The 15087-nt window shown below is 38.7% G+C and overlaps 2 protein-coding genes across 3 annotated transcripts; one reads left to right on the top strand and one right to left on the bottom strand.

Moving 5' to 3' along the window:
* Nucleotides 1-5113: 5113 nt before the first annotated feature.
* LOC114549357 (GTPase IMAP family member 6) lies at nucleotides 5114-7371 on the bottom strand. Of its 2 annotated transcripts, XM_028569619.1 has the most exons (5): nucleotides 7322-7371; nucleotides 6705-7131; nucleotides 6437-6492; nucleotides 6260-6289; nucleotides 5114-6064 (listed from the first exon to the last, which is right to left on the bottom strand). In XM_028569619.1, the coding sequence occupies exons 1-5, from the start codon at nucleotides 7329-7331 to the stop codon at nucleotides 5427-5429; spliced, it is 1161 nt and encodes a 386-aa protein (XP_028425420.1). In that variant the 5' UTR covers nucleotides 7332-7371; the 3' UTR covers nucleotides 5114-5426. The 2 variants fall into 2 exon arrangements, with proteins under 2 accessions (XP_028425420.1, XP_028425421.1); XM_028569620.1 differs by lacking the exon at nucleotides 6260-6289.
* Nucleotides 7372-7495: 124 nt separating this feature from the next.
* On the top strand, nucleotides 7496-9933 carry LOC114549384 (GTPase IMAP family member 7). Its single transcript, XM_028569660.1, has 2 exons — nucleotides 7496-7535; nucleotides 8226-9933. The coding sequence occupies exons 1-2, from the start codon at nucleotides 7517-7519 to the stop codon at nucleotides 8915-8917; spliced, it is 711 nt and encodes a 236-aa protein (XP_028425461.1). The 5' UTR covers nucleotides 7496-7516; the 3' UTR covers nucleotides 8918-9933.
* The last annotated feature ends 5154 nt before the right edge of the window (nucleotides 9934-15087 follow it).

Genomic DNA, 15087 nt, shown 5'->3' with positions numbered 1-15087 from the left:
TTGGACCGAGATCAAACACTGAGAATAGTCACCTAACCGCTGAGTGGCAGCAGCCGGAGTCTGAGATTAAACTTGATATGATTGATATGAGGAACACATCAGGTGATGCTGCTGCACAACAACACTGAACCAACTGGTTCATGGGATGGAACTTTTACCACCGAGACCACATCACCCCTGTTCTCCACAAACTCCACTGGCTCCCAGTCAAACATTGGATCAACTTCAAAATACTTTTCCTCTCATACAAAGCACTTAATAGCCTTGCCCGTCAATACCTCTCCGAACTCCTCACCGGTCACACTCCTGCGCCGCCTCAGGTCCGTCAGTACCGACACACTCAAGACCATCAGGACTAAGCTTGGGCCTGGGGCGACAGAGCCTTCTCAGCTGCTGCACCCACCCTCTGAAACACCCTCCCTGACCACATCAAACAGTCAAGCACCCTACCATCCTTCAAACAGGCCCTCAAAACTCACCTCTTCGAACTGGCTTTTTCCTGTTTTTTCCTCCTTTTCATTGCCCGCCTCTCCTGCTTTGCCTGTGCTGGTCCATGCGTCTATGTGTTTTCCTTTTCTTTTTGTTTGTCATGTAGTCTTGTCTATGTACCTTTTGTCTGTTTCTAACCAAAACTGTAAAGCGTCTTTGAGTGTGCAGAAAAGCGTTATAAAAAATAAATGTATTATTTTTATTACTTTAGTTTTCTCTGAAACTCTTTACGCTTAATACTGGACCAATGTCAAAGACTGTTGTTCCCATCAGTCACTTATACACAAAAACATAGGAAAATAATAAAAATGTTTTTTTACGAATTTGAGGAAGTTTTTTTTTTTTTTCTGCCATTTCCATCAACTCTACAATCTTTAAGGCCATATAAAAACAATACATTGTGGACATGTCTATGTCATCTGCAGCGCTTTAGATATTCAGTCAGTGAGACGCATTGAAAGTCACAAACACAACAAGCCAACATAATGGTAATCTAACGTTAATCCTCCCTCCACCAAGCAAATTCAGATTGTTCAAAGAAAAAGAAACTAAAATGTTATGGGTCTGCAGCCTTGCAAACTATTGGCTGGTTGGTTTGTGTACAGAAACCATAGCAACGCACAGAGCTGACCATAAGCCTGCGGTCAAAAGCCAGATTGAGACACATATTCTGAATGTGCTGTATACATGTCCGAAAAATGCCTTTAACACCAGAATAATACCAGAATATCCCACACGTTTTAATCGGAAAATTCTAAATTAGGAAAAAGGCCTTTCTCTAAATATCCAACGGGAATAAGCTGTTTACATGACCTGTATCATATTCAGAATATTGTCATATTCTGAATACTAGTGGAATATTGGTGTGCATGTAAACGTATTGACTGTCAGCCTCAACCAAACCATTGGTTAACCAAAACAATGAATTATCACCATCTGCTGGACATTTGATCTATAAGTTCCTAAAGAGTTCACTTATTAAGGGAAATAACCATCGTGTATAATGCACTGTTTTAAGCTTTTCAAATTTCAATTTATTACTTATTGACTCTCAACCACTGATATAAACAACATTCTTTTATGTTTTTGTTTTTATAACAGAAAATAATGGAGAATTGTGGAGACAGTCTGGTATATTTTAAATTTTTAAACCTTTTAGCCTACATTTGATCCCTGCACCACAAACAAGACAAAGCAAGTTGTGTGCGTGATGCTTTCTAATCATTTGGTTTCACTGTAGTAGATATGTTTTGAAGAAAGAACTCATGTCCCCTACAGAGCACAACAAGACTAAGACCATGAAGGTGTGTCCCTAATTTAATGGCAATCCATCCAACAGTTGTAGAGATATTTCAATAACAACCCAAAATGATAGAATATTACCTTGTACTTGCTTGAGGAAAACTCTGAAGGATCACTGAAGTCATTATGATGTATCATTTGGGGAACTTGAATATCTGCATCATAGAAACCCATCTGATAGTTGTCCAGACATTTTACCCAAATATCAACCTCATGGTGGCGCCAGAGTCAAAGTTAAAGGATCAGAAGTTAAGGACCGCCAGCATGGCTCAAAGATCTCACAAAATTAAAGTAAAAAACAACAACTATATATCAGAAATATAGTTGATAAAATGTCAAAAATTGTAAACAAAGTGGTATCAATAAAGAGAAAACCAGTCAAACAATATGATTAAAAGAATTCAAGATAATTCAGTTAATTAAATATAAATGTGTTAACAGTGTCATCCATCAATCTTCTCTCCTTTGCTCCAACATGGTTGGATGTTATTCAACACAATGAGAAACATTAATATAAATATATATTAACAGAGAGGTTTGATATTAAATAGGCTTCAAATGTTCAGACGAAAAGGTCACTCGGGGTCATTTCAAGACAAAGACAAATTCATCTAGTAGCCTTTTCAAATAACAACATCAGTGGTACATTCATCTAGAAAATATGAGAACTATTCATCTAAAACCGTTTTATGCTAAAATAATACAGATGTTAGCAAAACATTAAATCAGAATATCTACAGATTTTCCATTTTTTGTACATACACAAACATGAAGGTATGTTGTTCATATCAGTGGTGGAGAGACAACAAAGTACATTTACTTAAGTACTGTAAAAGTCTGAAGTGTTTTCATCACGCCCACCGATAGACCATCGGGTCTGTTGTCTCGGGCCCAGGGTAGGGGGGGCAGAACTGGGCCCTCATTAAATTATGGAATAATTAAAAAAATATTAGGCCTATTTGTGGAAAAAGTATGTAATTTTTGAGTTACATAAAAACTTTTAATTTGTTTTTTTCCTAATTGTCCTTGAAAAAGTGGTCAACAACCCCCCACCCCCAAAACAAAAATGGTTTGGCCACTGTTCAACATTTGATGTTGTCATTTGATTTGAAGTTCAGTACACTCAAAATGTCCAGTCAGCACATGTCCGGTGCTCAGAAAAGGAAAGAAGAAGAGAAGAAGAAAATAGAGGCCTTAGAGATTTTCTAAACAAATATTTAAAAAAAAAGGTGGTGACGGTGAAGCTGGAACTAGTGAAGTCAACGTAGAGCAAGGTAAGAAACAGCGCAGCCAACGTTTACGAGTCTTGTAACGTAAGCTAACAGGCCAGCTCTAATGTTAACGTCCATTAGCTCGTATAAAGCCTGACACAACACGTTAACTTTGACAGAAACAGTTGAGTTTGGTAGCTCCGTCAGAGAGGATGAGACTGAGAGAGATCCAGCTACAGTCAGGTGACGGAGAGAGGGATGCGGGAGGGGCCCGCTGCCCCGTCGGAGAGTCTGAGCAGGAGAGGAGAGGAGAGGAGAGGAGAGGAGAGGAGAGGAGAGGAGAGGAGAGGAGGAGAGGAGAAGAACAGGAGAGGAGAGGAGAGGAGAGGAGAGGAGAGGAGAGGAGGAGAGGAGAGGAGAGGAGAGAGGAGAGGAGAGGAGAGGAACAGGAGAGGAGAGGAGGAGAGAGAGAGAGAGGAGAGGAACAGGAGAGGAGAGGGAGAGGAGAGGAGAGGAGAGGAGAGGAGAGGAGAGGAGAGGAGAAGAACAGGAGAGGAGAGGAGAGGAGAGGAGAGGAGAGGAACAGGAGAGGAGAGGAGAGGAGAGGAGAGGAACAGGAGAGGAGAGGAGAGGAGAGGAGAGAAGAGGAGAGGAGAGGAACAGGAGAGGAGAGGGAGAGGAGAGGAGAGGAGAGGAGAGGAGAGGAGAGGAGAGGAGAGGAGAGGAGAGGAGAGGAACAGGAACAGGAGAGGAAGAGCAAAGGAAAAGGAGAGATCTGGGCACGGGGGGGCGGGCATCTAAGAGTATCTCGTGGCGGGCCCAGGCAAGACAGTCAGCTGTTTCATTATACAGTATACTTCATATTTCTACTCCTATTGTACTTTTTACTCCTCTACATTTATGTGACACATGTATTTAGTACTACTTAGTTACTTTAGGTTTAGGATGTTATCTATATAAAACAACCTATATGATTATAAGTGGTTGATAAGAGAGTACATTAGGAACTTATAGATCAAATGTCCAGTAGATGGAGATATTTCACCAGTTATAGATCACTGGTTGTTTGAGGCTGACCGTGTTGATCCTCCAGAGTCCAAATACAGAAGGAGAATAAAAAGTTCAGAGTGCAGTAACATTACAAATACAAAAAATATGGTGGGAGGGATAGGCCCACACATTTGGTTTCATGCTATAAATGTCTAGATTCAGTCTAAGCAGGGGCAGATCTAGAAAAATATTTATGGGGTGGCGAGAGGGGGGGGCAGGAATTTTTGAGGGGTGGCAACATATGGCAGACATATACATACTGAATTGAATCACAGTTTTCACAGTTTGATGAGAAATAATATGTACACACTACAGAAGGGCACAGGCTGCCATTTACAAACTCATCCAGACACACTTAATCTCATGCAATCAATGTCCTGCATTTGAGGTTTCATGTGAAACAGTTCATATTAGGAATAAGTGACCATACCATGTGATCTCACTTAATAGGAGAGAGAAGTGTGATAGAAGTAAGGGGCTTTATCACAGGACAGGCATTAAGGTAAGACCCAGGTGATGAGTGGCAGATGTGTGAGAGGGGAAGCAAACAGTTGCATTGGAGATTCAAGCTCGTAAATGGTCAAATTGGCCGTAACTTTTAATTCTTTGCTGCCAACTGGGGTGGCAGCAGGGGTGGCAAGGCTTTCTTTTAGGGTGGCATTTGCCACCCTACGCCACCCCGGTAGATCTGCCCCTGAGTCTAAGTGTTATATTCTTTAGTTAGTTGTGATATTTAATATTGAACCATGATGTAATTTTCTATTTATATATTCCAGCAGAGAAACATCACCGTATGATATATTGTTTCTGTATTTTTAACAGTTTTAAATATATAAATAGTAATTTATTTATCCTAAAATTATTTTGCAGGAGTCAGCTCTATCACAATATTAAGTATAACATTTCCCACTTGTTCTCTATAACTCTACAAATATATGTATGCACCATTTTATAACCTCTGTATCTGAGCTGGTAAAGCTCTGACAAGTGTAGGATGATAATTTAAATCCCTGTTTCTGACAGGATCTGTGTGGTGGAATTACCAGAGACCAAAGACACACTGAGTTTATAACACACCTTTATTTATTGTTAAATGTATTGTTTATGTCATCACAGTTTACAAAGGTTAACAACATGAGAAAGATAGAGCTCTTATACAGAGTAAAAATTTACGTTTGGTTTATTTGACAAAATCCATTAACTTATTTCAGACAAACATAACTATGAACAACATATACATCTCTGATTAAATGCTGTTAATTAAAAAGCAAAGTAAAAAGAAAATCTAAATGTGATTAGTAAAGTGTAATCAACCCCTTCAAGGTATTGAATCATTTCCCATGTAGTCTATGTCTATCTAGACGGAACAACGATTCAATCCCAGCCCATTCTGTCCTGGCCCTTTATGCGCCTGTCCTTATACGTCCCATACGTTTCTTTTTTTTTTAACATCCCGTCCACTATCTGCATCAGCGTTTCCACTTGATCTGAACCTGAAGCACTGTTCTCAAAAAGAACATGCCTTCTGCCACACTTCTCTACTATTTTCTGAAGGTCAGGCTGGCAGTCATCCAAAAACTCTTTAAAGCTCATTCCTCCTTGCTCTAGATCTCCCCCACGAGTAAACAGGATGACTGTTTGTTCTCTAACTTTGCTGCCAAAAGCTGTTTCCAACTTTTTCAGTATGCCTCTCTCTCCATCTGTAAATCTGCTAACATGCATCACAAGTAAGTACACACAAGGCCCTGACTGACAGAGCTCTTTCACCTTTCTCACATGTTCCTTAATTGACGATTTCATCTCATCATCAAAGATGTCTGGGGTATCAATGACACGTACACGTCTACCACCTATCACAGTTTTTACCTCCTGGCACTCTGTGGTGACTGGACATGAACTGGGTTTTGATGTGAATGTTTCTTTCTTTCTGAGGATTGTGTTTCCACTTGCACTCTTCCCAGTCCCGGCCATTCCCAGCAGAACAAGGTTCACTTCGGTGCCAGAGTGCTTTCCTGTATTGATGTAGAACAAAAAGAACTTCAGGGAACTTTATAATGATCTGTTTTCATAATTACAAGCAGCTGCTTTCTTTTTGTTTTGTTTGAAAAAAATAAATGGACTGCTTCATTAAAACACATACACAAAACTACTTAACATAACTACACATTTCTGTAATAATTTACTGAGTTCAGAAAAGACAGTCTCACTTTTTAACCTCTTCCTGGGGTCAGTGAAACCTAGATAAAAAGGCCAAATAAGAATGTCTGTAAGTTGCTACAAAACATATTTGTTCTATATTAATTATTTCCCTTTAATAATAACTACACATCTGACTATAAGTTAGTAAAATAGAATAGCTGTTGCTGAGAGAGATTGTGACTTACCGTCTATCATTGGGGAGGCTGATGTTGGTGTAGATGACCCAGGTTGGTCAGCAGGGCTGTAATGTAGAGGCACAACCATATTACAAAGATACAAAGATGTTTACTTTTGTTGAGTTTATCTTGTAATAGTATGCAAACAATTACAACAGTCCCCCTGTAGATTAAATTACTAAATGTTGTATATGGTATGTAAAAGTCTACACCAGTATATTTTTAATTTTAGGTTATGTCCAATCCTGCATCTACATTTTTTTCCTTTCTCCTTTACCTCGTGTTGGTGGGCATCAGATTTCTGTCATTAGCCAGTTGGATCAGTTCACTGAAAAGTTGATCGATGGTGTAGCATTTGAATGGGTAAGACTCCTTACAGCCGAAGGGCTGCACAACTATGAACTCCCGTGTACGTTCTATAGTTTCTTTGTGCAGATGTTCTACTTGCTGGCAGACAGTGTCCTTTGAAAACCCTTTATTTACCACCAACAAAGACATGTCAGGGTCTGGATTATCAGCAAATACTTTTCTTAAGTCATCCCATGCTGCACACGTGAACACACATATATCATTTTCATTTCTATAGTTATCTTTTTTCAGATCAGTTTTAGACAGTGGAGATAACTCATTCTCTAGGATGAGGCTTATTAGGGCTTTCTTCAAATGATCTTCACTTCCCAGGACAACGACTGAAATCTTCTTACCTGTGAAAACATCACACATAACGTCATTTTAAACATGATACCAACAATACTTTTTTTTATACATGGTAACATTTTGACTTGATTATTCATATTAGGTTAACTTTATCTGAACAATAGTGTCTTACTAGTGTATAGCAAAGAGGGTATCTAAAACAAACAAACTTGATAAGACATTTATTGCAAAACTTACAGCGAGACATGATCCTCAGATCCAGTGCAGCAAAAGACAGACGAGCTGTGCAGAATGTTCTGGTCTCTGTCTGTTTTATATGGACCTGTTACACAAACATTAGGGGGCGTGACAGCTGTGTAGCTATTATATAAAGGAGCAACCATCTTTAAGCCTTTACATTCATCTCTGTTGAGACAACGCTGCTGGGAGAAGATGGCTTCATTTCCTGATGGTAAGGCTCAAAACAACTATTTTAGTTTTCATCTCCTGAAGGTATAACTCATTATTAAAGTACAGTACAGGCCAAAAGTTTGGCCACACCTTCTCATTTAATGTGTTTCTTTATTTTCATGACTATTTACTTTGTAGATTCTCACTGAAGGCATCAAAACTATGAATGAACACATATGGAATTATGTACTTAACAAAAAAGTGTGAAATAACTGAAAACATGTCTTATATTTTAGATTCTTCAAAGTAGCCACCCTTTGCTTTTTTTGATAACTCTGCAAACCCTTGGTGTTCTCTCAATGAGCTTCATGAGGTAGTCACCTGAAATGGTTTTACCTTCACAGGTGTGCCTTGTCAGGGTTAATTAGTGGAATTATTTCCCTTATTAATAAAAAAAAGCAAAGGGTGGCTACTTAGAAGAATCTAAAATATAAGACATGTTTTCAGTTACGTTTTTGTTAAGTACATAATTCCACATGTGTTCATTCATAGTTTTGATGCCTTCAGTGAGAATCTACAATGTAAATAGTCATGAAAATAAAAAGGAAACTCATTGAATGAGAAGGTGTGTCCAAACTTTTGGCCTGTACTGTATATCACAGTGTCATCATATTCACTAACTTATTTGTACATTATGCCAATGATTTACTCTTATAGACAGCTTTAACAGAAGTTATGAATTGCATTGCAGGTCCTGATTTGAGAATCGTGATGATTGGAAAAACTGGTGTGGGTAAGAGTGCTGTTGGAAACACCATTCTGGGAGACAAATGTTTCAAATCCCGTCCCAGTTCAGAGTCAGTGACTAAGTCCTGTGAGAAAGGTAAGAAACGCTGGGATACCAGAGAGGTTATTGTGGTAGACACACCAGGGATCCTGGACACTAAGATGTCCCCAGAATTCATCAAAAAAGAAATTGTGAGATGTGTGGAAGTGTCATGTCCTGGTCCTCATGTGTTCCTGCTGGTCATCCAAGTCGGTCGATTCACTAAGGAAGAGAAAAACTCTGTGGAAGCCCTGCAAGAGCTGTTTGGTCCTAAAGCTAACCAGTACATGATCGTGCTGTTTACCCGTGGTGGTGAGCTTGGAGACATGACCATACAAGAGTATGTGCGTGAGGGCCAGCCAGACCTTCGACGAGTCATCCAAAGCTGTGGTAACAGGTTCCACGTCTTTGACAACACCAGTAAAGACATAAGTCAAGTGGTGGAGCTGGTCAGGAGGATCGATGACATGGTTGCAGGAAACGGGGGGGCATGCTACACAGATGCCATGTATCAAGAAGTGCATCGACAAAAGAAAAGTGGAGGTACTCCCTCATACAGCTTTCTCAGTGCACTGTTCCAGCGTATTTTAAAATTTCTAGACCTTCTTGGTCGTTAAAAATAACCAATAATCAGTAGCCTAAAGATATCATCAATATCCATTTAAAACAAGACAGCTCACACACACACACACACACACACACACACACACACACACACACACACACACACACACACACACACATTTACAGTAGATAGTGTAGTGCTATTTTGTGTGGATTGATACCATGACAAAAACCATGTACCAACTGCAACATGGAGACTATGATGAGACCAACATCTAGTTAAAAATGTTTAATGTTGACGCAAATGCTTAATGATGTACGTTATGAAAATCGAGAGAAGAGTAATGTACTGAGAAATTGCAGACATACACAATTAATTTTATACATATAGTCACATATTCATATACTCATTTAGTCATTTACTCTTATATTCATGTACTCATATATATATATATATATATATATATATATATATATATATATATATATATATACTTATTGAAGTTACAAAACGTTTGCTCATTTACTCTTGTATTCATGCACTTATATTATGCTTATTGAAGATGCAAACGTTTAAAGAGGAGGGAAATGTTGGAAATGTTAGAAAAACTAAACGACTCTTCTTGTTTCTGTTAATATTAAACTGTTTTGCCAAAATACTGCTGACGTTTTCACGAGATAAATCTTGAGAGCCTCTTCCTGACATTGTGGGAGACATCATCGCCTATTGTATTCTGACTTCCTTTTTTCTCTTAGAAAAAGTGCTGGTAGAAGGTTTTCGTCAGTCATTTGCTGTACTTATGCTGTGAGTGCTGTGAAACTGACTCTACTTGCAAGTAAACAGACTTTGAGACAATTTCAGTGATTCTGTCCATTCCTTGATGAATAATTATCATAACACAGGTTATCACTTATGCTGATTGTCATGTGAAAAATGAGTTTTAAATATAAAATGTAGACCAAATAAAGCCTGATGTGCATGTAACATGACTTGTCTCTGCTACGCAAACCTTTTCTTGATTGTATAAAATGCATAATAATAATGAAATAAAAAAAGTTCAGAACTTAATTGTATGTGATGTCATTTTCATGTATTGAAACATGACGTATTAAGTATTCTGTATACTTTATTTTGTTAAGTTAAGGGGAAATAAAAGTATGTACATCTAACAATGTGTGTTCATTATAATGTGAATTGAGAGATAGCCTAAAGTATTACTGCTGTTGGTATTCTTAAGTTACATTTAGCAATTACAGAAATAAACTCTTTTTCACAGCAAAAACATTTACTCAGAAATGAACAGAGGAGGAAAGGGATTTCGTCAGCGATGGCTCAGTTCTATCAAGTGTCCCAGTAAGCCGTGACAGTCAGCAGCATGCACAACTCAAGGACCCTGAAACTAGCTCACCTACATTAAATGTAGTTGTTGTTGTTGTTATAAATGATACCTGTGCTTCTCCTGCTATGAAATGCCTTAAAGTCTGCTGTGAAAAGGTATATCTATCTATAAAATGCAGGACCGTATTTTTGTGTGTGTGTGTGTGTGTGGGGGGGGGGGGGACCCCATACACGGCAGAAGAAAACATTGTTTTAGCCTGTGGGGTTCTGCACAACATCGCCCAGGAAAACAGGGTGCCATAAATGTAAATGTGATGGAGCCAGATGACCCGATGACAGCAGTGTCCAACACAGCCCCAACTGGGGCTATATGAAGGAGACAGGATATTATTCCTCGCTTTTAAAAGGTAGCCTATAGTGTTATGTTTGGCAATGATACTCAGTTAACGTGACGATGCACAACATTTTTATTTATTCTTCAGGTTATCATTTCTCTCATTAATGGCCACAAGTGAACAATTTATTTCTGCCACTGAGTGACATATTTCGGCTTGTTTTTCCAGCCCCTTTGCTGTCAGGTGACAGGGTCGGGGTGGTGGTCCAGCACGGGGGGGGCGGAGGACACGCGCTCTCCCTCAAAACTGTTCTCTGGCTCAGCTGACTCCTGAAAAAAACACAAGTAAAATAAAAAGACTACATAAACTCCACTACCGTGTGTTTATTTTGTGTCTTCAGCTGTCCTATATAATCAAAGGCCTAAAAATGACGTTTTGGATATAAAATGTCATCAATTCATAATGTTATGCTATTAGACAAAGAAGAAGTTCTGTCTTTATTACTTTGTTAACCTTTATAAACTGTGATGTAAAAACTACATTTACCAATTAAAGCCAGTAGTGTTGTAAACCCAGTGTCTCTATGGTCTCGAGTAATTCTACCACACAGTTATTTAATTTATTTTCCTACACTTGTCAGGGCTTCACCTGCACAGATACAGGGGTTATGAATGTGTACATATATTTAATATAGAAGAGAAGATGGGAGAATGTAATCTTTAACATTGAGATAGACCTGACTTGTTTCCCCCAAAATTTTTAGATAAATTATGATTTATATATTTAAAGGAGAATTCCGGTCGATTTCAACCCGTAGCTCTGTTGTTTGTAAATCAGGAGTACTGTCAGTAGCGAGAAAAACGAAAACAAACGGTGCCGCCTACACCGAGTTATCCTCCTGCTAGATTTTGCACCCAACAGTCTTAAACAAGGCTTAAACAGGGCAAGTTTTAAACGTGTTTTTAGCCTCTAAACGTGTTTGAAATGCCATTACTAGTGCTTAGCCATGTGCGGTTATTCCTTACGAGGGAACACAGCGAATTTGACGGCAGTAGATGTGACAGAAAGGCATAAAAGTTGTGTTAATCCTTACCTCTGTTCATGTACAGCTTTCCGGTCAAGTCCTCAACAATCGAGTGCTGATCTCATACAATCCAATAATCCAAAATGTATTTTTTCCACAAAAAAACGATTTGCCGAGGTCCTGTCCATAGTAATGAGCATGTATCAACAGGATGTAACCTGACACCGCAGTGAAGCGGAGCTGACCTACAGTTCAAAAGTTCAGGAGCTAATTTGCATAGGTAACCTAGCAACGGCAGAGCCTGCCTGTCGGCAGAAGCAGGGAGGAGCTCACCGAGCTGACAGACGGAGCTTGGAGTTAGATCAGGACTAATATGAGAAAATGCTTCGAGTTTGTGCCTTTCCAAATTGCGGCAACCAAATGAAGAGATATTTGAGCTTGAGCTTTCACCGTCTACAACCTCCGCAGCCGGGAGATTTTACCGTTATGGCTGGTTGCACTTAATGCGGGTACATGGTGGTGCTCGTGTGGATACTGTATCGCAATGACCACCGAGGAAGAAAGCCTGTGCTGTAAGGATCCAGCCTGGTCTGGACGGGTCAACGGACATTGTTTCGCCCATACAGAGGTTTCCCCATCTGATCTATAAGGATGATCTAACCCAGGGGTCACCAACACAGTGCCCGCGGGCACCTTGGTAGCCCCCAAGGACCACATGAGTAGCCCTCAGGCCTGTTCTAAAAATGGAAATTGAATATTGATATTATCTGTTTCCCACCTTGTTAAGTCTTTGTTGATAATTATCGTGAGAAATCATTAACATAATCAGGGTCTTCGCATTGATGAGCCTCATTAATCATTAATAAGCATATATAACTAAAGGCAAACTGAGCACATTTGTTATTTCAGAAGAGTGTATCAAACTGGTAGCCCTTCGTATGACTCAATACCCATGAAGTAGCTCTCAGTTTCAAAAAGGTTGGTGACCCCTGATCTAACCGGACAGACCTGATGGCCAGCTGTCTAATGAGTGAGTACAACAGGCTTTCGTGACTCTGTCTAGCTTAGGTACATTTGTTTTTAGTTGTAAATACACATTCAAAGCACTAATCAAAACACACCTCTTCAGATTAGCTTTCCACATACAATAATCTTACATTTCTCACCAGATAGTTCCTGTTTTTATTGTTTTTAATTGCTTCTAAATATGCTTGTTGTATGTGTTGGTTTTATTGCTTATCTGTTTTTAATGTGATATATGTGCTGGTTTTTACTGTAAAGTGTCTTTGAGTATGATGAAAAGCCCTCTATAAATGAAATGTATTACTATTTATTATAAATAAATGCCTCACTTCTTTAGTGAAATAACCAAAGCTCTCCCCACCCAACCAATGCAGACTCGTGGCCTACCGGGTGATTCTGGAGTGGGTTCTGAGAGGAGAGTGCCTTGGCCGGGGCACCAGAAGAACATTGCCTACCTGTGTTATAGCAGCAATCAGACAAGAGGACCCCTCCCCAACTGGAAGTTACAGAGGATTAAAAGAGGCAGAGGACATTTTCTGAGTCAAAAACTATCATTACTAGTAATACTTGGTATGGCCATTACTAGGAATAAACAAACCAATTGCACAGTTATATTAGGAAAACGTATATATATATATATATATATATATACTTATTGAAGTTACAAAACGTTTACTCATTTACTCTTGTATTCATGTACTTATATTATGCTTATTGAAGATGCAAACGTTTAAAGAGGAGGGAAATGTTAGAAATGTTAGAAAAACTAAACGACTCTTCTTGTTTCTGTTAATATTAAACTGTTTTGCCAAAATACTGCTGACGTTTTCACAAGATAAATCTTGAGAGCCTCTTCCTGACATTGTGGGAGACATCATCGCCTATTGTATTCTGACTTCCTTTTTTCTCTTAGAAAAAGTGCTGGTAGAAGGCTTTCGTCAGTCATTTTCTGTACTTATGCTGTGAGTGCTGTGAAACTGACTCTACTTGCAAGTAAACAGACTTTGAGACAATTTCAGTGATTCTGTCCATTCCTTGATGAATAATTATCATAACACAGGTTATCACTTATGCTGATTGTCATGTGAAAAATGAGTTTTAAATATAAAATGTAGACCAAATAAAGCCTGATGTGCATGTAACATGACTTGTCTCTGCTACGCAAACCTTTTCTTGATTGTATAAAATGCATAATAATAATGAAATAAAATAATTTCAGAACTTAATTGTATGTGATGTCATTTTCATGTATTGAAACATGACCTGCTTGATTGAACATGTATGCCTGAAACATGTTGTATTAAGTATTCTGTATACTTTCTTTTGTTAAGTTAAGGGGAAATAAAAGTATGTACATCTAACAATGTGTGTTCATTATAATGTGAATTGAGAGATAGCCTAAAGTATTACTGCTGTTGGTATTCTTAAGTTACATTTAGCAATTACAGAAATAAACTCTTTTTCACAGCAAAAACATTTACTCAGAAATGAACAAAGGAGGAAAGGGATTTTGTCAGCGGGGGGGGGGGACCCCATACACGGCAGAAGAAAACATTGTTTTAGCCTGTGGGGTTCTGCACAACATCGCCCAGGAAAACAGGGTGCCATAAATGTAAATGTGATGGAGCCAGATGACCCGATGACAGCAGTGTCCAACACAGCCCCAACTGGGGCTATATGAAGGAGACAGGATATTATTCCTCGCTTTTAAAAGGTAGCCTATAGTGTTATGTTTGGCAATGATACTCAGTTAACATGACGATGCATAACATTTTTATTTATTCTTCAGGTTATCATTTCTCTCATTAATGGCCACAAGTGAACAATTTATTTCTGCCACTGAGTGACATATTTCGGCTTGTTTTTCCAGCCCCTTTGCTGTCAGGTGACAGGGTCGGGGTGGTGGTCCAGCAGGGGGGGGCGGAGGACACGCTCTCTCCTCAAAACTGTTCTCTGGCTCAGCTGACTCCTGAAAAAAACACAAGTAAAATAAAAAGACTACATAAACTCCACTACCGTGTGTTTATTTTGTGTCTTCAGCTGTCCTATATAATCAAAGGCCTAAAAATGACCTTTTGGATATAAAATGTCATCAATTCATAATGTTATGCTATTAGACAAAGAAGAAGTTCTGTCTTTATTACTTTGTTAACCTTTATAAACTGTGATGTAAAAACTACATTTACCAATTAAAGCCAGTAGTGTTGTAAACCCAGTGTCTCTATGGTCTCGAGTAATTCTACCACACAGTTATTTAATTTATTTTCCTACACTTGTCAGGGCTTCACCTGCACAGATACAGGGGTTATGAATGTGTACATATATTTAATATAGAAGAGAAGATGGGAGAATGTAATCTTTAACATTGAGATAGACCTGACTTGTTTCCCCCAAAATTTTTAGATAAATTATGATTTATATATTTAAAACATTTTAAATCCAGGAAGGATATATTCTGATGGAATCATGATTCAACATTCAATATCACTACCAACTAAAAAT

The sequence above is a fragment of the Perca flavescens genome, chromosome 22 (genome assembly GCF_004354835.1).
Source record: "Perca flavescens isolate YP-PL-M2 chromosome 22, PFLA_1.0, whole genome shotgun sequence".
Taxonomy (NCBI): domain Eukaryota; kingdom Metazoa; phylum Chordata; class Actinopteri; order Perciformes; family Percidae; genus Perca; species Perca flavescens.
This window is presented reverse-complemented; position numbering and strand designations above follow the sequence as displayed.